This window comes from Chionomys nivalis, chromosome 11 (assembly GCF_950005125.1).
Source record: "Chionomys nivalis chromosome 11, mChiNiv1.1, whole genome shotgun sequence".
Lineage (NCBI taxonomy): Eukaryota > Metazoa > Chordata > Mammalia > Rodentia > Cricetidae > Chionomys > Chionomys nivalis.
The window spans coordinates 45,232,856-45,254,274 of NC_080096.1; the positions used below are offsets into that span (position 1 = coordinate 45,232,856).

The 21,419-nt window shown below is 42.6% G+C and overlaps 1 protein-coding gene across 1 annotated transcript in view; it reads right to left on the bottom strand.

Moving 5' to 3' along the window:
• Window positions 1-21,419, bottom strand: part of Pde4b (phosphodiesterase 4B) — a 533,851-nt gene that overhangs the window by 435,257 nt on the left and 77,175 nt on the right. Inside the window, exons 2-3 of the mRNA XM_057785528.1 lie at window positions 9,504-9,616; window positions 929-1,167 (exon numbers count right to left, since the gene is read on the bottom strand). Coding sequence (XP_057641511.1) covers window positions 929-1,167; window positions 9,504-9,545 — 281 coding nt within the window. The 5' untranslated portion in view covers window positions 9,546-9,616. The remainder of the gene's footprint in view (window positions 1-928; window positions 1,168-9,503; window positions 9,617-21,419) is intronic.

Here is a 21,419-nt window from a genome sequence, read left to right on the forward strand (position 1 = left end):
AGAATCCTGGGACACCTTGTCACAGTGCATTGTCTGCAGCTGGGAAGCACATAATGCATAAGAAGAGGCTTTGGTTTGCAAAACATCAAGGCCCAAGCCAAGTCACCCACTTCTCCCAGCAAGGGTGTTAATCCCAAAGGTGTGTGTGTGGGGGGGGGGGGAGTTGTGTGTATGCAGGTACACACATATGGAATGCCCATGGAGGCACATTAGACAATGTCTAATGTCATCCTGGGGACATTTTTCAACTCCTCTGAGGAAAGAGTTTCTTATTGGTCTGTAGCTCACCAAGTAGGCTAGGCTGACTGTCCAAGCAACTCCAAGTACCCTTATTTCTCTGCCAGGCTCAGGGCTGGATTATAAGAGCATACCACTACACTCAGCATTTTTTATGTATATCCTGGGGCTCAAACTCAAGTCCCCAAGCTTGAGAGGCAAGCACTTTACCCACTGAGATTTCACCCCAGCTCTCACAATACAGCTCTCATTCTTACTTTGACTTATAATGGGGTGTTTTATACCAAATCCAGAGATTTGTAAAGTGGGATTATAATTTTAAAAGCTAAAGGCAACAGAAACATTTAAGAACTACCCAATAATAGCATTCAAGGATACAGTCTTCTGTTCTGAATGAAAAAGTATCAATACACACTGAACAGAATTTTAGTGAAATAAATTAGGCTGTTCACTTTACTGTATGCTCGACAGTGTTGCAAATGCATCCCATTCTCTCCTCCATGGGCTCCTTCCCATCTTAAGAAGCAGATACTCTTGTCATCTTTTAAGAGTTTTTTTTTTACCCTGCAGCACAAGAAGTCAACAGTCTTGTGTTTCCACAGACACTGACTGCTGTTTTAACAACACAATTGTATTTGAAATAATTGGAAAATAAGATTTAGAATCGCCATTGGCCTTTGAGGCTACTCACCACTCCTGGCTCACGGTTGTTATAGCGATGCTGGGCAGCGTCGTCAAAGGTAGAGTGGTTGGCCTGCAAATGCCATCCGCCTCAGGGGTCCTTGCCCTCTCACTCTGTCTCTGCGACAACGGTGGCAGCTGTAAGTTTCCCGAGCAGCACCTTCGGCCTCTCCAGAGGTCAATTCCAAGGGTGTAGCTGGAAGAGCTGTAGGATTTACTCAAGCTACATTCAAAATAGTCCTTACCATTCTGGAGGAAACAAAAAGAAAATAAGAAAGGGGGTGAAACTCAAATGTCTACAGGGCAGAGCTAAATGAGAACCTACATGATCCAGCTGTCAGTAAGGAAGCCCTGATTCATTATCTCACTATCAGAGTCTACAATTGACCCTCAGGAGTCTAAGAGAGAAGCAAGATGGGTGAAGGTGGGGAGTGGCTGGTTTCTATCTTTCGGATAAACCTATCAGTTGTATGTTCTTAGAGATCTTTAGATTCAAAGGTAACATTTATCAGGAGTAGTGTATGAATTGGAAGATTTCTTTCTTATTTCTCTCACTCTCTTTTTCTTAAAACAAAATTTGATAAATAATAAAATTTAGAAATTAGTTTACCATTCTGTTATATGCTAATAAACTGCAAATAAATATGAAATCACTTACTCAGTGTTTTAAAGAAAAAAATGTTTTCTGTGTTAAGATATCAGAGTGTTGGTAATTAGAGTCTGCTGGCTGTTCCTGCTCCTACATACAAACCTCATGGCTGGCAATGTTGCTGTTTTGTTACTACTGAATTAGGCAAGAGTTGGGATAGAAGATACACACAGCATCCAACCCTAAAGAGCCCTATTCAAGTCCATGCCAAATGCTGGCACGAATGGCGTACAGGTGACAGGACAAAGCATTATGATAGCGAGGAAGAGTCTCCCACCCCTGCCATTCCTCTGCGTGACTATGGTTCCGGGTACTGCTGGGAATGGAAATCCCCAATGAGGGTCTGCCTGGTGCACTGTTCTCTTCCGTCCAGAGACTGACTGTGTTGCCACCTTACGATGGCCACTCAGATCAACCAGCAAGAACTGGAACTTTTCTTCTAACCAAGAGCCCTGTCATCAGGCCAAGGCTGCTCAGATGAAAGCACTGTTCACACTGAACCTGGAGTTTCAACAAATATGTGATGTACATTATCCCAGTCTCGCGCTGCACTACTTAAGGTTTCCTTAGTAGAAAGGCATGGTATCTCACTTCCCACACTGTCTGCCCTGTCGGTTAACATTTACATGTCTGTACAAGACCATGTTTTTGATTATTCTCTCGGTCCAGAAAGTTACCTTGTGGTCTCAGAAATGCTAGGCAAGTGCTCTACCACTATGCCATCTCCCCAATATCTCCTTTTAAAATATATGTATCTTTATTGATGTTTATGTGTCTGTTGAGGGGTGCCGGAAGAGGTCAGATGAGGACACTGGATCCCCTGGAGCTGAAGATACAGGTGACTGGGAGAAGCCTGATGTGTGCCTAGAACCAAACACAAGTCCTCTCTGAAAGAGGAGCAAGCACTCTTAACCATGCGCACTATCTCCAGCCTCCTCAATCTCTTCCTACTTTTTATTTTAGATAAGGCTGCTCTTGAATTCAGCGTACAGCCCTGGCTGGCCTTGAACGTGTCCATCCTGCCCCAGTTCCCTACGCATTTGAGGTTTCAGGCCTATGGCATCAGATCAGCAGATAAAGCCATATTCGGATGGCAAATCTGGGCAAGAAAAGATTTGGCAATTTTCAGGAGCTCCACTCTTTTTACCTAGAAATGGAATATTATCTTTTATATTTGACATATAATTTTGAAATACCATTTATTTAAAATTTAGCATAAGTGCTACTTGGTGACAGAAAATTGACCCAATCTAGAATCTTGCAGGGTGTGAAATGCCCTAGAATGTATCAGAAGGTTTAATGCTTAATAATTGGCTGCGTACATTGTAGCTCTAGTAATTTCTACATCCCGGGGATGGTGTGTGTGAGAGAGAAAAAGAAATTAGAAACAGAGAGAAAACTTGGCATATATCTTTCTTAAAATACTTAAAAGAGACGAAATATACAAAATCCTAGTGAAGATTAAAGGTGAGTATATAAGAACAAACTGAAGGCTGGAAATCATAAGTCCAGCAACAAATATGTATGCCAAGAAAATCACAGTCTTCTAGAAGGCAAGGCATCAACCATACATGAGAAACACTGGTCCAAAGTAAAGAAATGAAGACACCAGGACTTTCTGATTAAGTGTAGAGTATTCTTCTCTTTTAGGAAAAGTAAACACTACCAACCAGGTGTAACAGCAGTAAATGGATTAAATGAATTCTTGATGCCTTCCCTGGGGATGGACAGCAAAGTCATTCCTCACACAGAAAACATCTTCCACACTGTGCTGATGAGTTTTTGTCAACTCAGCACTGGCTGGGTCTTCTGGGAAGAGAGAACCTCTGTCAGACTGGCTTGTGGGCAAGTCTGTAGAGCATTTCCTAATTAGTGATTGATCCAAATGATTGATGCCCCAATTCACTGTGGGCAGTGACATCTCCGGGCTGGTGGTCCTCGGCTATATAAGAAAGAAAGTTGAACGGACCACAGGAGCAAGTCAGGGAGCAGCCTTTCCCCACAGTCTCTGCTGCAGCTCCCAGCTCCAGGTTCCCACCTTGATTTCCTGCCCTGACTTCCCTTCACAGCGGACTATGAGCAGAACGCGAAAGCTAGAAAAGCCCCTTCCCGCCCCCCCCCCAAGTTGCTTTTGATTATGCTCTTTATTACAGCAATTAAATGCAAGCTAGGATAGAAATTTGTACCAGGATCATGAGGTATTGCTAGGTCAGACCAGATCAGACCAGAGCATGTAGTTTGGGGAGGATTGTAGAAGTGTTCAGAACTTTGAGCTAGAAGAGTCATTAGTTCTTAATGTTCTTAAAGCTTAATAGGCTGGCTCTGTGGGAACTTGAAAGGTAAGACTGCTGAAAGCAATGGAGACGATGAAGGCCTGGCTTGCAAAGCTTCAGATGGAAGTTTAAGGGTCCCTCAGCCACTCCCCCGGGGCTACTCACGTGATATTTTGTATTAAACATCTGAGGTTTATGGTTGAAGAATCATCAGAAACATAAACCATGAGAATGAAACCTTTGTTTTACTGGGACAATTGATGCTGGTTTGCTCAAGGTGAACAGTCAGCTGTGATTAGGAAGAGACCAGCATCACTGAGTTGAAATCTCCTAGGCAGTATTTCTTTAGGGTGGCACCCAGACTGTCCCAAGAGAGCCAAGACTGAATCTCATGCTGGTAGTTGAATTTGGTAATGTGTTGGATTCTCCACAATTTACTGGTTTTGGTGGCGTGAGAGCTTCAGGATTGAAGGAGTCCTGGAGAGTAGCTGAGGCTTGGCGCTATGAGAGGACAGGAGAGGCCCAGTGAGGTGCCCCCTCTGTTGCAGCCGAGATCCCAGGATAGTTGAGGTGCCTCAGCTGAGGTATGACCACCAAGTATAACAGCAGGTATGGAATGGAGACAGCCTGAACTTGTGAGATCAGCTGTATGCACTGTGGATGGCAGAGCCGGGAAGGGGAGGTGCCCAATTCCTTGGGAGCCCAGAAGATCTTGAGTAAAATACCAGATAGATGCCAGACACTGAGTTACAGGACTTGATTTATGACTCTGGGCCCCGGCTTTGCTTTGACTGATTGTCTTGTAGCAGAGCTCTGGTTTTCCCTTCTTGAAATAGGAAGTATAAAACTTTTCAAATTTTATTTTATAGGTGCCCACAGCTGACAGACTTTGGACTTTTAGAGAGACCTTCAGTTTCTTTAAAGAGACTGAACTTTTTAAAGGCCATGAAACTTTTAAAAGTTGGAATGTGGTCTACATTTTGATATTGACATTAACATGAGATCTTGGGAAGACAAAGAAAGGTTATGGTTTAATAGTGGTGTATATGTGTGTCAAGTTGACAAGGGCTCAGCTGTGATGGTTAGTTTTTTTGGTCAACTTGACACAAGCTAAGGTCATTTGGGAAGAGAAAACCTCAATGGAAAAAAATGCTTCCATTGCAAGACGAGCTTCCAGTCTTTTCTTGCTTAATGATTGACAGGGAAGGGACCGGTCCACTGTGGATGGTACTACCTCTGGGCAGGCGGTCCTGGGCTGTATAAAAGAGTAGTTGATCAAGCCATTGAGAGCAATTCAGTAAGCAATGTTCCTTCATGATGTCTTCAGCTCCTGCCTCCAGGTTCCTGTCCTGACTTGTTTTCACAGTGGACTATGGTCAGGAAATGTGAGCCTAATCCACCCTCGCCTCCACAACTTGCTTGTGACCATGCTCTTCATCACAGCAATAAAAAGCAAACGAGGACACACAATAACTTACCAACAAGTTAAGAATTTGCAGATTTTGAGTCAGTCTTTGAGATAAAAGAATCTGCTTCCGAAGCCCTTGGTGAGTATGAAGACACATCACCACAAAAGAACATGACGAAACGGCTTTTCAGACACTAAACTCAATGCTGAAAGAAGTATTATATTCAGAACAATCAGAACTTACATGCAGAGCTATTTACAATTACCCCGAAGTCTGTATTTATACCATAATTTATAGATTGCTCCTCTATCCAAGTTATTACCATCCTCAAAATTGAACTCAGTTATTTCAGCTAATGGACTTGTGATTTGTGCCTGAATTTACTATTTTTAGCCATCATAATTCTGACCAGTTCTGATAATACTACTCATAAATCAACTATCTTTGCAGGAAGGAATAATAATTTCAATGGTATCTCTAGTAATTACAAGGTTATATTTCTTTTCAAAATTCACACATCCCTAAGTTCACTTTATGTCGGAATAATGCTTGAAGAAATAACTGCTTTTAGATTCTCCTCCTATTTCTGAATAAACATTTAAAAGTCATTAGTCTTGCCAGCATAATTACAAAAGTTACCACAAAGGGCAAGCCGGAGGCACCTAAACTGGCAGAGTCTTCAGGGCAGAGTGCAAGGGGCTGACTGAGTGTCTTTATCTCATTGCAAAATCAAGTCAGCACTCCTGACACGCCCGGGGTGTGCACAACGCTTCCTCAGCCATGCATGCCTCATGGTTGCCGTGTGCTTGGTCTGCCATCTGCTCCATCAGGTTTGGAGTGTTGCTGGCATTTCAGCTCTTCAGTGGCCCTCATGGCTAGAGGAGGGGCAAGGTCTTCCCAGAACACACGCTGTGCTTCCATTCAGATTCTGTTCTCTATCACCGGTCAGGTTTTCAAGCCTTGTGACATCAGAGACGGAGGTTATGAAAAGCACCAAGTGACATTCAGCACTCCCATCAAAGCTAAATGTCATGGTGTTCCTTGAGACAGTTACAAAGAGTGTGCCTCTGAGAAATATGGTTTTATTGTAAGCAGTCATCACCAATTACAAGAACAGTCTGTCTGGAGGAGACCTTAGCCACCCTTATTCGTTGTTTTCTTTTCTTTGAAATGTCTTGGTATCCATGATTAAGAACACGAAACTGTAACTGGGGCGTCAGTGTGGATGCTTGGCTTTTGGTTCTAATACACATGTAGGTGTGGGGGTGCACAGTATATAGATACATACATGCATATTGAACTGTATGTCTTACATAATTTATACATATATATGAAGTTATTATCGCTCCCTCTTTTTTCAATATACACATAGTCATAGGCTCTTCTAAGTCTTCAGTCCTATTGTCTTCCCTCCTCCCATGACCTGAAACTCCCTCCTACCCTTTAATCTCTGTAGCCATTATTAATTACAGTGCTCAGTGCTCAGGTCGCACATGATTGCATCTCACCTCTATAAGTCGATTTTCAAACACAAAGTCGTGAATGCGCGCACAAGTTTTAGTCACCTGTTGAAGGTCTGGTGCATTTTGAGTGTATCAAGACAGAACCGTAGTTACCCATCCTCGTACCCCACAGCCCCAAGCAGAGTGTCTTGCCTGAAATAAGATCTTTTCACTTACTGTTCTCCCCTTACCAGAAATTCTCCCCCAATATCCTTACAGCCCACGCCCCCACTGCTTACACGTCTCCTCGCACAGCCGTTTTGTAAATGCTCTCACACACAGTCATTCTCTGCTCCCCAAACTGACTTCTCTATCGCCTTTACCACAGCTGGGATGGTTCTGTAATTTATTAACTTATTTCCACCTTCCCTCTGGAAAGAAAGGCCAAAGTGAACAAGAGCTTATACTATTAATTGCTGAATCTCCTTGTAGAACCAGTATCCATATTTGACACACAATGTGTATATATAGTGTATAGGTGGTATTGAATGACTATTTAAATCATTTAATTAAAACTTGATGAGTTAAATTAAAATACAACAAACGGCGTCTGATGTAAGGGTAAAAGCTTAATTGAAGAGCATGGTACATAAAAGTTAAGTTTCTGTTGTTCCAGTGAGTCAGGAGAGATTGGGAAGCACAGGTGACGGGTGCTGTGGCTGAGAGAGCCTGGGTGGAAGAGGGAAGTGCTCGCTCGCTCGGCTGGCACTGTCTTCCAGAAGGGAGGTCAGCTTGGAATTCAAATGTGTCCTTTAAAATTTCCTGGGAGTCATCTTTAAAGAATCAAAGGAAATAAAACTTGTCTTTGACAAATAGTTTAATATATCTACAGTGCTACCATTTTAATATGTATTTTATATAAAAATATTTTTATTCTTAAAATTTATATGTAGAAAGATTCACAATCTGACATCTAGCTTGTTTACAGCTCACTCCATCCAGGCTGCCGCTCTGGACACAGAAAACCTATGCATTATTTACCCACTGTGGTTTCAGCGGGGTTGATAATACATGACTAATTGCTTCTTTTCTGCATATTTCTGCAAGTGGAGTTCCTCCTCTTTCAGGTGGTACCATCCCCATCCCTTATCCCCTCAGGGATAATCAAGATTATTTCTCTAAAAATACAATGAGAAAGGGAAAAAATGTTGCAATGGTTAATAATTATTAACTTGACGGTGTCAAGAATAACTCAGCAAACAAGCCTCTGGGTGTGTCTGTGAGGAAGACCCATGCTAAAAGTAGGAAGAATCACTCTGTGGGTTGTAGTCCTGGACTTCGAAAAAGCGAGACGGGGAGGAGCTAACTAATCACCAGCTTCCATCTCCGTTTCCTGACTATGGATACAATGTGACCAGCTGCTTCAGACTCTCACCACCATGCCATTCTTGCCCACCATGATCATGAGCAGAAATAAATCTTTCCATCCTAAAGTGGCTTTGGGCATTCTGCAACTGAAACATGGAAAGGAACTGTTACAAATGGTTTGTCTATCAATAATGAGCACTGGGCCATTTTAACCTTTAAAACAAATCAAAATGCTAAAGTACACCAGAACAGTACATAAATTGTATTAAGGGCTGACGTCAAACTTCTTTTTAAGAAAAAAAGATTTTTCCATTCCAGAAGTTTCCCGGTAGACATTCTAGGCAGAGCACGGCCATCTAAACACAACCATTCATCACCAGTGTAAGAAATGGGATGGAAATGGTGAATTTGTATGTGACTGGGATCCAAAGCCCTAAGATGAGGCGCAGTCCCCCACAGGAGGGGCTGGTGAAAAGGACAGCACAGGACCAGACCACACTACACTGTCGTCCCTTTCTGGTATAACAGAGCTAAATCAAGTCCCCTGTCCTGTCACATTCCTTGTGGTTAAAAGAAGAGTAAGAATGGAGAGACATCTGCAACACTGGGCAATCCCTGGAGATATGACGTTTACACCAGTTAGAAATAAAACCTTGTATGGGCTTTCCTTCCATCTATGAAATAGGAACTCAAAGGTAAACTGAGTCACAGTACCACAGCAAACTCCCTGTTCCTCTGGCATTTTACAGGAAGTAAAGGATATCACTTATTTTTCTCCTTTCCTCTGTACTTTCCCTTTGCACATCTGATTGGTGATATATAATTTGATATCAATTTTAAAGAGTAACTGGGTAAGGATTGTGCAATGAAAGGCCAGTGAAGGAGTGGGCAGTTGAAAGCAGAGGCAAATAGTATCAGCTGACCAGAGCAAAGCTGTGGAGACTGTGTACAGACTGAGAGCGACGTGGAGTCAGGCTTCTCAACCACGATGGACTTTCTGGGATCATCTTTAAACAGTATGCCTAGCAGGTGTGACCTGAAACTCTGCATTCCTGATAGTCACTGATGTGAGGCTCGTGCTGCTGGTCTGAGGAACACTCGTGAGCACAAGGTGTAGTGGGTGTGTATAAAACACACCCTTCTTAGTGCTAAAGACCCTGCCATGGGAAGTGACCTTCAGGAGTTTGCTACACGTGACTAAAGTATGAGAAGGTCATGGTGGATGATGGGACAGTGTGCAAAGATGAATCAGCTCATAGACTTGGGGCAAGAAGAGAATTATTCCTGCTGTTCATTTCACAGAGTGCTGGGTTCGGATGGTCCAAACATGAAGTCACAGAGCGGCAGTACGAAACACCCTCCTCTGCCTTTGCGTGGAATTGTGCAGTGGCTCATTTACTGAGCCAGGAGCAGGAATGGGGCCACTGTTGCTGTCGCTACTTACGTCATCTGCGGTGACCGCCATCACGCTCCTGCTCTTCTTCATCCTAGCGGTGGGAAACGGCTCCTGCAGGGACTTCTGCTGCTCAGTGCAGCTTCGCTGACTGCTGTTTCAACCTAGGGAGTTAAAAACACAACGGAAAATTCTGTATCCACAGTTAAATAAAAGCATGTGCTACATTCCTTCAACCAACACAGGATGCATACACTAAATATATACAAGCAAGTACCACAATTTAAAAGACAATTGAACTTTATGTTCTGCAAAGAGAGAATGAAAACACACAAGAAGCCAAGAAACTGGCACAAAGATATTCATAAGAAACTGGCACAAAGATATTCATAAGAAACTGGCACAAAGCTATTCATAAGAAGAGAATAAGAATAGGAGGTAAGTTACACTCCAGGTAACCAATGCTCACGAGGAATATGAAACCATTACACAACCAGATATGCTGCACATGCCTGTAATTCTAGTACCCAATGGCTGGGGCAGGAGGTTCTAGACCAGCCTTACAAGGTAAAGCCTTGTCTCAAAATATTAATTACAATAATATATAACTGTATGAGACTTTATAATTCAAAAAGTACTTTCCCACAAAATATCTCATGTTATTCTTATAAGGCATGTTTTGGGACTGGAAAGGAAGCTTGGTGGTGTTTGAGAGAGAGAGGCACAGACAGAAAGAGTGAGATAGACGAAGAGAGGGATCGTCTCATGCCTTTTTGCCTAATGATAGAAAAAAAAGTCAGAAAAATGATTTGGCCTGAGTAAAATAGCAAAACCACGCAACATTCAAAATCTAAAGAATATGACTCCTTGGTACTTTCCAAAAAAATGGTCTAATACAAACCAAGGCATAGGAGGAAATGTACCCTTAAGAGATGAAAACTTAATCTTCACCACCAGTTTCAGCTCCTCACATGGAAATCACACAAGAAATAAATGTCATAAGTAACTCAGTAAACAATACTTAGAAAGCGTGGGACTTCCTGGCTATGTCACATCAGGCCATCTGTGGTAGACAAGGTTTGTTCCATGGCATTAATCTAGGCAGGTCACTGGAAAAAACACAGAACTTCAGTATCGCTAACATTTAAGGGGCTACCTCATGCTCTAAGCTCTAGCAGAAAACCAGCCTAGGGGCTTATGAAGACTACTGAACGTAGCAAGAATATAAAGTCCAGTCCCACAACAGACCATATGAGAATGCAAGGAATTCTGAGTGTGCAGAACTTAACCCGATGCAGACGTGAAAGAAAGAAAAAAAAAAAAGAGGCCAGGAAGTGTCCATCACGAGATCTTGGCTTCAAAATGCTTTGTATTGCTCACTCTATAGATTTCATCTTTTAATATATGCTTGATGTGAAAATTGGGCTTCTCCACCATGAAGATGCACATAGATTAAAAGCATGATAAGACCGCAGCTCTGTGCGGAGGAATACTAAGTAGTGGAATTGTACAGTCACCCAGGAAACCGGGGTTGAATTCCTAACACATAATTTGACTATATTATGCAGGAATTGGCAGTGAAATTTATGCTGCAGATAGGAAGTAGGGAGAGAGAGAAGCTTTGCCTTTGTAGGTGAGCAAGAGACACAGACACTTAGGCGTGCAAGCTTTGCCTTTGTAGGTGTGCAAGAGACACCCTATGGACACTTAGGTGTTTGATTCAATATGGTGTGAAAAAGAATTCTCTCTGTCTACAGCAATGAATGAATGAATGAATGAATGAATAAACACTATGTTCTTCTCATGCAGACCAAACAGCAGTAGGCAGATGCTTATGGTTTGATTGTAAGGCAGCTGGAAGCTGAACAAAATTAAGCAAGTAAAGATCTTGCATCGTGGAGTTTTCATCTACCTGATAGTCCCACAGGGATTTCTAGAAACAAACAAAAAGCTCATACTCCTAAGTTAAAACATTTAATTACATTTAGGCCTAAATGCGGGGTAGAGGACTTGTTTATACTCAATCAGTCAAAGTCTATGAAAACGTTAACACAGCAGAGTATTAAAGGGCTATATAAATGCAGCGAGATAAGGGTTACAGTTGGAATCTTGATGCTACATGATGAGAAGAATTTGTTTAATGGAGATAGTGCACAACAACACAGTGGTCAAAATATAAAGGAACACCCAGTACCATGATATATGAAAGATAAATAGGTCATAGATAGATGAGATAATAGATAAGTTGACAGATAGGTAATAGACACATAGATAATAGAGGCATGATAGATAAGGTAAATAAAAGACAGATAGATGATCAACAGATGATAGGTGACTGATAAAAAGAATAGCTGATTAATGATAGTACCTAATATCATTTATATAGATGAAATATATCATTATATAGATGATAAATAAAAATTTAACATGTGAAGATTGTAGCATGTACGGATGGAAATATAAGAAAACTTATAGATAGAAAGATAACATGCTTCAGGAAATATTATTATATCTTTTTGAGAAGCAAGAATACTTCTGCCAGGCCTTCACTGTGGAAATAAATTTTATGTATTTGAATTATTTGAATTTGGAGTTGGAATTTGGAGTATAAATTAACGTATCTTTAACAATGTACTCATTCTAGCACGGAAAAAAGCAAGATTGCAAATTGCATGGCAGCTTACCAAATTACAAAAAAGTCAACATCTGTTATATTTTTTTAAAGACACATAGGAGAGATATCTGCTTTTGTGCATGTTCCTCAACTGACTGTCCTGTCCACTCTTCCCTTTCTCATTCCTGCAAGGCTGCTCTGCAGGGATGGTGTCTGTGGTCCCTTTGGACTACTGACTCTGGATGCCTTCAGCCTAAGGAAAGTAGTTATAGAGACTGAGACCAGTGGGCAGGAAGAAAGAGGTCCCTTATGTTGGCCACAGTACAGTGATGGCCACCACACTCTGCTCTAGAACTCAGCTCCCACAGACTTCCCTCTAAGGGCAGAACAGGAAGCAGCTACCTACTGCTGCTAGATTCAAGGTATCCTAATGCCCCTATCTTTTGTAAGTAGTTTCTCAATTATCTCTCTTGTACTCACTTTGGGACTATAGTCTATTTCCTTCTAGGATCCTGACTGATAGAGATTTGCTCTCAAAACTTGCATGTCCCGGGAACTTTTTAAGAATCCTCCACCGTTCTCTTGTGTCTAATATAGTGCCTTGCATAAGTCGGCACTCCACTTCTATAAGCAGACTCTGAACAGATATTGTTCAAGGACTAAATGAGCAAAATCTGTCTCTGCAGAGATTTTAGTCTTCTCATGATGGCTCGGTGCTCTACTGTCTCGTGTTACTTTCAGGAAGCAGCAATGGCTCCACTTCCTCACTTACGGTTTTGATCCCCTTCTGGAATCTTAAGGAACACGAGGATGGAAATATAACACCACGGAGTGTCAGTGTCTATTGCATTTCAACTAGGTCAACACGGTCTGAAGTTTCTGCTTTCCCCAGCTTTACCACTCACGTGCATGGCTCCAGCAACCTCAGAGCAGCACTCAAATGAAGAAAGCACGTTTATCACAGGTAAAGAAATCAGGTCTCAGTAACAGAACTTGCCCCAAGTCATACATTCCGCAGGTTAGGACCAAAATTCTAGTTCTAAATATGGTTTTCCCCTCAAGTGTAGAGTCCAGAAAAAGAATAAGACGTACAAATGAAAGGATGGCCTTATCGGAAGAGGAAGAGGATGTGGGGGGAAGACAGGAGATGAGAGAAGGTGACGGGAGTCAACATGATCGAAGTATATTTACATGGACGCAGTTTCAAACTCCGTCAGCCTAATTGGGAGGCAACACCAACACCCAACAGCAAGATGGCAAGTATGATCCCCATCTTCATGTCACAGGGAAATCCATTATTTCCTGCACTTGGTAACTACTAATAACAATGTCTAAATAAGCAAAAGTCAGCGCATTCATCTCTCACGATAAGCCGGATGGATATTGCGGACAGCATTTCAAAGTGGGGCCCATGAAGTGATGTTTTAGGTTTTTATTTTGACCAATGTTGTAAATCAAAGTTAAAGTGATCAATTCTGAATACTTTAACATGTTTAATAGTGTAATACCAAAAGGGGATGATTTAGAAAGATGCTGACATTTTTGCATGTCTTGGATTTAAAGTAACTATTATGAACCATGGGCTAGATTATCTTCACTTGAGATCATTCTTCCATTATGACATTTATGACCGCTATGTACTTCATGAAAAGCAAAATACTTAAACCAAAATTAAAAAGGAATGCTGGCAAGTGTGGTGGCACATGCCTGTGGAGACAAGAGGATCAAGACTTCAAGGCCAGTCTCAGCTACAAATAAGTTCAAGGCAGGCCAGCCTGGGCTACATCATGCCTGCAATCCCAGCTGGCACTTGGAAAGTGAAGGCAAGAGGATCAAGAAGTCAAGGCCAGTCTCAGCTACATACCAAGTTCAAGGCAGGCCAGCCTAGGCTACATCATGAACTCCTGTCTCAAACAAGAAAAAAAACTATATATATATATATAATATATAATTATTTCTATATATATAAATTATTTCTATATATAAATTATTTCTATATATAAATTATTTCTAAGAGTTTTTATGATGACGATGACTCTAAAAATTCTCTATTTGTGACACATTTAAAACTAACTTTTCTGTGTTATTTCAAACTTGTATATCTCCTTCCTAGCATCCTGTGAGCTTCAAGGGATGAGGCATTGTTTGTGTAACTGGCCTCTCGCCCTGTGCTTTTTCTCCACACGGGTTCAAAGGCTCACAGACAGTGAAGGAAGAGCAGCTGACTACCTGGCAGCATGGAAATTTGACCTTGGCACATTAGTTACTGCTATGAGCGTGAGAAAGGACTGGGCTTTTGATAGACAGTGACAATCATTTTAAAAGCCCACACCATAGTCATATGCTACATCAAGCCCTACAGACAGGGAGATAAGGGCGCTATGTAGGGTTCAGAGGAATGCTACGAAGGTTTAAATGTTATCTTTTATTCTGGAGATGATGCACAATAAAATTTCACTTCATTGTGTTGTTGGTCTACGCAAACTTCTGATCTGATAGAAATGAACTGGCTTTAATTCAGCGGCTGTGTACAACTTATAGTGAGAAATGGGAATCCTCCACCCTCCCACTTTCCTCTCCACTCCATCGGTCCACACTGGGACAGAGCAGAATCAATGGTGAGAGCGAAAGTCCTCTTAAAACCTTTAGCCAGACCCTTGACTGCAATCTTCCTTTAAGCGCCACTGCTTCCCTGACAAAGTCACCTTGTGCGTTCATGCCTTCTCCAAGGTGTTGCGTAAATGCTGGTTCTCCTCTGGGAGCGAGGAGGAGTTTTTGCACAAGGACAAAAGTAAGGACCCATTTTCTTGGTCCCCACCCTACTGGCTCATTTTAAACCCTTCCTGGCACATTTCCTTTGTCTCAACGTCTATTCTGGATAGAGTATGGCATGGTGGTGTGGTGTAAGAACCAGAGTCAGCTTAACCCAGGGTGGGAACTGAAGATGTCAGCTTCTTCACAGTTATTCCCTATCCCCCTCTCTATCTTGTATTTCTTCCCTATTCTTCCCTCTCTTCTCCTTGCTCAAGAATACACCAAGACAGCAGTCAGAAGTCTTCTGCGTTAAGTGGCCAATGAAGAAATAAGATGCATCGGGCTTTAGTTAGGGTCTTTCAGCTTCAGGCAGTACCTGGTAGGCTCTACTGTGCCATACTGAGACACCACAGACCACGTGCCAGAGCTTCTCCTCACAGCTGGCTGCCTTAGGCATCAGAATATGGCTAACTGGCAGATAAACTAGAAGAGAGCAGGGGAGAAGGAAAGCACTTCTTCTCCCGTGAGCATGGCCCACAGGCAGATGTAGACTCGGCCCTATGATGGTGACCATTTTGGAGCCAGGTTTTGATGTGCCCTGTTCCTGCACTGGTATCCTTCCCCCGCCCTCCCAGACTCTTCTCACGCCACCCATCTGCCTTCTTCCCTCAGTCCTGGAAGTGGTCGCTGCTTCTTACAACCAGTAAAACTTCACACTGCCTAGCGGCTCCTTTGTATTTTCATTATCTGAAACTTCAAATCGGTCTACTGATTGAAGTTCTTTCGTTTCCCTAGCTGGACTAGAAGTGCCCTTCACTTTACTGGAGACACCTCCATCCTCTTTCTGGAGGTGGTTGCTCATTTCCAGGGGACCAGTAACTCACTTCTCTCACGCTTCTCACACCCTGAGTCTTGTTTAGAAGAGGACTGAGGGGTTGACAGAGTTATGACTGGTATTGGCACCCACTAGACCAGAAATAAGTTCCAGACCGCATCTGTGCATAGCACCTCTTAGCCGATGTGAAATGTCTTCATGCTGGGGCTCTTTCTAGTTTGATGTCCTGCTCCGCGGCATTTCAGATAGGGAAGCATCCGTAGAGGAGATAGTTAAGAAAGCAAGGGCACGATGTTGTTTCTTAACTCAGAAAAACGAAAATCGGCTGCTATGTGTCAGAATTTTACTCATTTATGAATTATTAATGTCAACACGAAGTCAGTAAGTATTAACATCATAAAATAATTGGCATGAAGTCTTGCTCAAAAATTGAGTTAAGTTTTTAGTTCAGGCTGGCATCTAGCATAGTATAAATGCAGGAAGGAATGCTGGCCACGAAAACCCCTGAATACCCATCTTCACTCCCAGCTCTAAGTCCATCTAGGAATACCCATTCACTCAATTTGAGGTCGTTGGCATCAGCTACCAGACAAAAGATTTTGAGTATAATAACTGTAAACTTCATGAATCTGATAGAACTCCAGTAACTTGTGAAAATAAGTAGAGCCTATAAAGTGAGCCCTCAAGTAGGAGAGCTGGATAGGTGTGCATCAAAATCTCCGTTGAGCCTGCATCCACATTCTGGGATTGTTGTGACTGATTACTGCTGCTTTCCAGTCGACGATAGCAGAGGCAAACGAATGGAGAACGTGCTTTCTCCTATGAATGGTCAGAGGGAGATGATGCCATTGTAATGGGGAATAATCAAATTTGAGAAAAATTTACACGGAGCATAAACCCTTCATGGTCTTGGTGTAGTACTACTATAACGTCATCACTTTCAAGGATGAGTCAAGAATTTTACAGAAAATTCCAAGCAACGGAGCTACTAGTAAGTTCCAGACCAGCCAGGACTATACAACGAGACCCCGTCTCCAAAGAGCAACAACCAAAAGTTCAAGGTTACAACAGCTTACAGTGTATACTCTCTATTTCGAAAAAAGCATTTTTTGTTGTAATACAGTCTTCTTGCTCAGTTAGGGAAAACCATCAAGGATTTTTTTTAGATTAACTACTGATAAGTCTTATGATAAGAAGCAGAATTGCTCGCTTTGCCTTAGGAAGTAATTAGCAGCACAGATAATGGCTTGTTTGAATGGTATCCAGAAGCAAAGAAACTACACTAACTGCTGCTCGGAGCAAGTCCATCTCATGAGCAAACACTTAAGAGAAAATTTTCCCTTAAAATGTTTCCTTTTTAATGACTAGTATGGTACAGGCTTAAAAATCAATGCCCATGTTGACATAAAAAAGAATTTTTAGTATACAATGTATTTGGATAAATGTTAACTTCCCGGAATAACAGGACATAGAGAACGTGGCTCATCGACCCCATGTGTCTCCTTGCATCAATTATACTTAATGGATTTCTTAGAGAATTTTCTCTGCAGGAAATGCTAAGTAGAAAAGTTTAAAGGGATTGACTTTTTTCTTTATTCTGTAGAAAAGCTGATACCACTTGTTAATTTTTTATATATTAAAATAATATCACAACACAAATTGTTTCTTAGCTATACAGGTTACAAAACAAAGAAACTCTAACTCTATCATTTAGTCGGTTTTCTTTTGGGACAGGAGGCCTGGGGTAGACAACTGACAGAGAGGAGTGAGGATGGCTTACAATTCCAGGCCCGGGCAGTGGTGGCGCATGCCTTTAATCCCAGCACTCGGGAGGCAGAGGCAGGCGGATCTCTGCGAGTTCGAGACCAGCCTGGTCTACAAAGGGAGTTCCAGGACAGGCTCCAAAGCTACAGAGAAACCCTGTCTCGAAAAACAAAAACAAAAAAAACAAAACAACAGAAAAAAAAATAATTTCAGAGGTTCGAATCCCATTGTCACATGATCATGCCACTGTGAAACTGCAGTGGTACTTTAAGACAGCATGGCAGGCACTTGGTGGAAGATCTATGTCAACCTCACAGTGGTCAGGAAAGAAAAAGAGAGAGAAGAAGGGGCTGGGATCTCAGTCTTCCAACCATTGGCATACCTTCAGTGGCACAACATCCTCTAACTGGTCCTATCTCTCACTGATTCCACCATCTCCCAGTACCATCACAGGCTGGAGACCGAGTTTTTAACACCCGAGCCTTTGGGTAACAGTTCAGATCCAAACTATAGCATTCCGTCATTTTCCCTCAAAGGTCCATCTCTATCGCACTTTGAAATGCGTGCTGCCCAAGCTTCTCCATAGCCCATAAGTTTTAACGGTTCTGGAGTCACTCACATGCCCACATCCAATCTCTCCTCTGAGACTCAAGGAGACTCAGCTAGAAGTCCCTATAAAAATAATTTACATAATTCCAACAAACAGTGGCATAGAAAAAATTTCCATTCCAATGGGGGAGAATAGGAAAGTAGGGGGAAAGCAGGCCCAACACTTAGCACAGGACGTTTTCAATCTATCTTAGTGTCTGCGCTCCAGGACAAATGGTAGCATGCTGTCCGTACCCTATGGCCTAGTTGGTGAAGCCCCCACACACTCTGGGACTATCCCTGCTCATTACCTGCAGTTTCTCTCGGCTGTTCCATTTGGTTGACCTCTTTCTCTCTCTCTCAAAGTGCCGAGGCAGCATCTGCCTGAAACTCAGAGCTTTGCACATCACTTCGTCCTGGACTGTTTGTAGGGACTTCCGTCCTGTTTGTAGGGACTTCCGTCCTGTTTGTGGGGACTTCTGCCCTGTTTGTAGGAACTTCCGCCCTGTTTGTAGGGACTTCCGCCCTGTCACATTATGCCTAGCCTCCCAAGCCTTTCAAACCTCCATTACCCATGAACGCTTGCATTCTGAGTACCCGAGAATTTCCATGCAGGCTTCATGGAGAGAAGGTCATGGTCCGCTGCTACATAGCTTGTGCTCGCGCCGCAACTACAGCGGCCTCTGGGTGCCACTAAAGCTAAAAACCGGAAAGCAAAGCCTAGGGGAAAAAATTCCCTATTTATCTGTGGAAACAAGGCACACAGAGCTAGCTTTTGACGCCAAAGCCTTTGCAGCGAGTTTCTACCTTACAAGTTCTAAACTTCTACTGGGTGAAACCCTGTAAATTCCTGCGGCACCATCAAGGTACCTCTCAAACTGTACCACCAAATTGCAGGGCATTTCTTTCTAAGGCCACTAATCATACTCCCTTTAGCCAAAGGAATATTCATACTGTAAGGTTTGTATTTATTATTATTTAAAACTGCAAGCTTTTCAAACCCATCTGCTTGCCTTTTTGTGCCTGATTCTCACTGTGACTCTGGCTTTCAGCAGCCAGCAATATCCATACCACCAGCATCACCGTGCTGCCTAAAAATATTCTCTCCATCAACTGGTCCATCACTTTTAAGTTCAACCTCGAACAAACTTCCCATGCATGCGCAAAATGTAGTCAAGTCTTGACTGAAGTTTACATAGGGTGGTCTCTATTCCAATCCTCAGCATCTTCCTGGTCTTCACTTCCTTTCAAAGAAGGGAGATCGGCACCACCTTCACTGTCCAAGGGCTTCACAACTTTCTAAGTTCTTGCCGGAACTGCCCATGAAATGCCACTTCTAACACTCCAAGCTTTCTCTATTCTATTCTATTCTATTCTATTCTATTCTATTCTATTCTATTCTATTCTGTTCTCCAATGTTTTCTAACTTCTTCCTGTAAACCCACTCCAAAGGCGTTGGCAGAGGCAACAGCAGCAATGAGCTCATTTCTTGATGTCAATTTCCTGTTTAACTTCTGTCGCTGCGACAAAATGCATGGGACAAACAACTTGGAAGAAGGATGGATTTATCTCGCCTCACAAGCTCATATTTTTAGTGCGCAGTCACGAGATCGTGCTCCAACCACGGTAGGAGCTGTATGTTCACTTCCCGACGGATGGAAGGCAAGTGTGGGGAGACAGAGTTCCAGCATCCCTCCCAAGGGCACAGCCTCTTTCACATGCCAACCTCTGACTGGGACCTGTCTTTTAAAGGTTCTACCACTTCCTAATAATAGGAATGAAGCCTTTAGGGTGGGGTCTTCAAGAACCATTCCAGATCCAAACAGCTATCTACAGAACAAGAACAATGATGTTATGAGACCTCATAGCATCTAAGGGTTTCTACCTCTTGGTTCTCACAAAGCCAAAGTGAAAATTTGGTGAAAGAAGAATTACAAAATTTCTACTGCTTCCTAAAAGGTATACAAACAGAGAAAAAGCCAAACATAGCCATAAAAAATATATTAAAAAATTCATTCTACTAAACATCTCCCTACCTGTGCTACAATTTAAATCTGCTGCAAGTCTTGGAGCTATTTAGTAATGAGTATAAATCTATTAGAACTATTTTTGAACACCAATAAATTTCACCAACTTTCAACAGAAATACAAATGGTCAAATGGTATTCATGATGATGTGAGGCCCGCATTTCCATCCAACAAGAGCACTGAGCCCTTCTTTTCCAATCAGCTCCTCACAACACAAAACATAAGTGAGATTCCCACAAGAGGCAGAGACTCACCAGATTCTGTAATGCAAAGATGAATATGACATAGCCTTTGACCTTAGGAAGCCCACGGTCTAGGTTCAGAAGCAAAGGACAGATGATTATCCAATGCTCAGTACTCTGCCCTGGGCATGTGTCAGGACCATAGTGCACGTGAGAAGCTGTGTCCGGGAGAGACAAGGGGCACATTAGGTGGACAGATGAAGGAAGAAGGCCCGCTGTATGGGAAAACACTGGGAAGGGCAGCTTCATCCAAGAGGCCATAATGCTAATTAGTACCTATTCTTTATGATTCCCTGTTATTTTAAGAACAATGGAAACCTTTGGTAAAGCTGTCAACAATCCACTCCCCTGGAGATCTGGTCGCTTCTTGCCTCTGGGGCTTCAGTTTCCTGTTCTGGCTCCCCCTTGCTTCCCCACCTCATCTTTTTAATTCACTGATCTTAGGAGGGAAAGATTTGAAGTTTACCCAGCATGCCTTTCTGCTCTGGGTACTCCTCTGACACCACAGTGCTGCCCCGATTTTGCCTGCCTAACTGGTTTATTAGGCTTTGACTTTGATGTTATTTCTTCAGTAAAGCCTTTACAGACTCCTTTTCCTGTCACGTGATTTCAGCACTTTCCCTTGCTCACAGTCGATGTCCCAACTGTATGCTTATCTTATGATGCACCTAACAAGTACTGTTCAAACTGAGACCCTGCCAAGCAGAAGATAATTGATTGGGTAAGCATGAGCTTTGTGCTTCTTTCTAAAAGTGCGCTGAAGGCTTTGTCAGTCAACAGCAGAAAGCAGAAACGTAAAATAGATGTCTGATGAACAACGGTTCACAAATGCTCAACGCCCTTGCCTTCGTGATGAGTTATGAGTTGTGCCAGGCACTGTCCTTCACTTGTAATGGAGCCGCCTCATAACTCTTGCTGTCTGCGGCTCTAATTTCAAAGCCGAGAGTGCTGAAGCAGCACAGAAAGAGCAAATGACTCACTCAAGCTCACTGAGGTTGGCAGTGTTCACACCAGGCACCACCTGGGTCGACAGAACCAGCTGTGACTTCCTGGGAAAGGAGGAGAGAAGGAAGCTGGGTCAGGGAGGACATGGATAACAAGCGGGAAGACAAGTGGGATTTGAGAGCAAGAAGTAAGGCAGA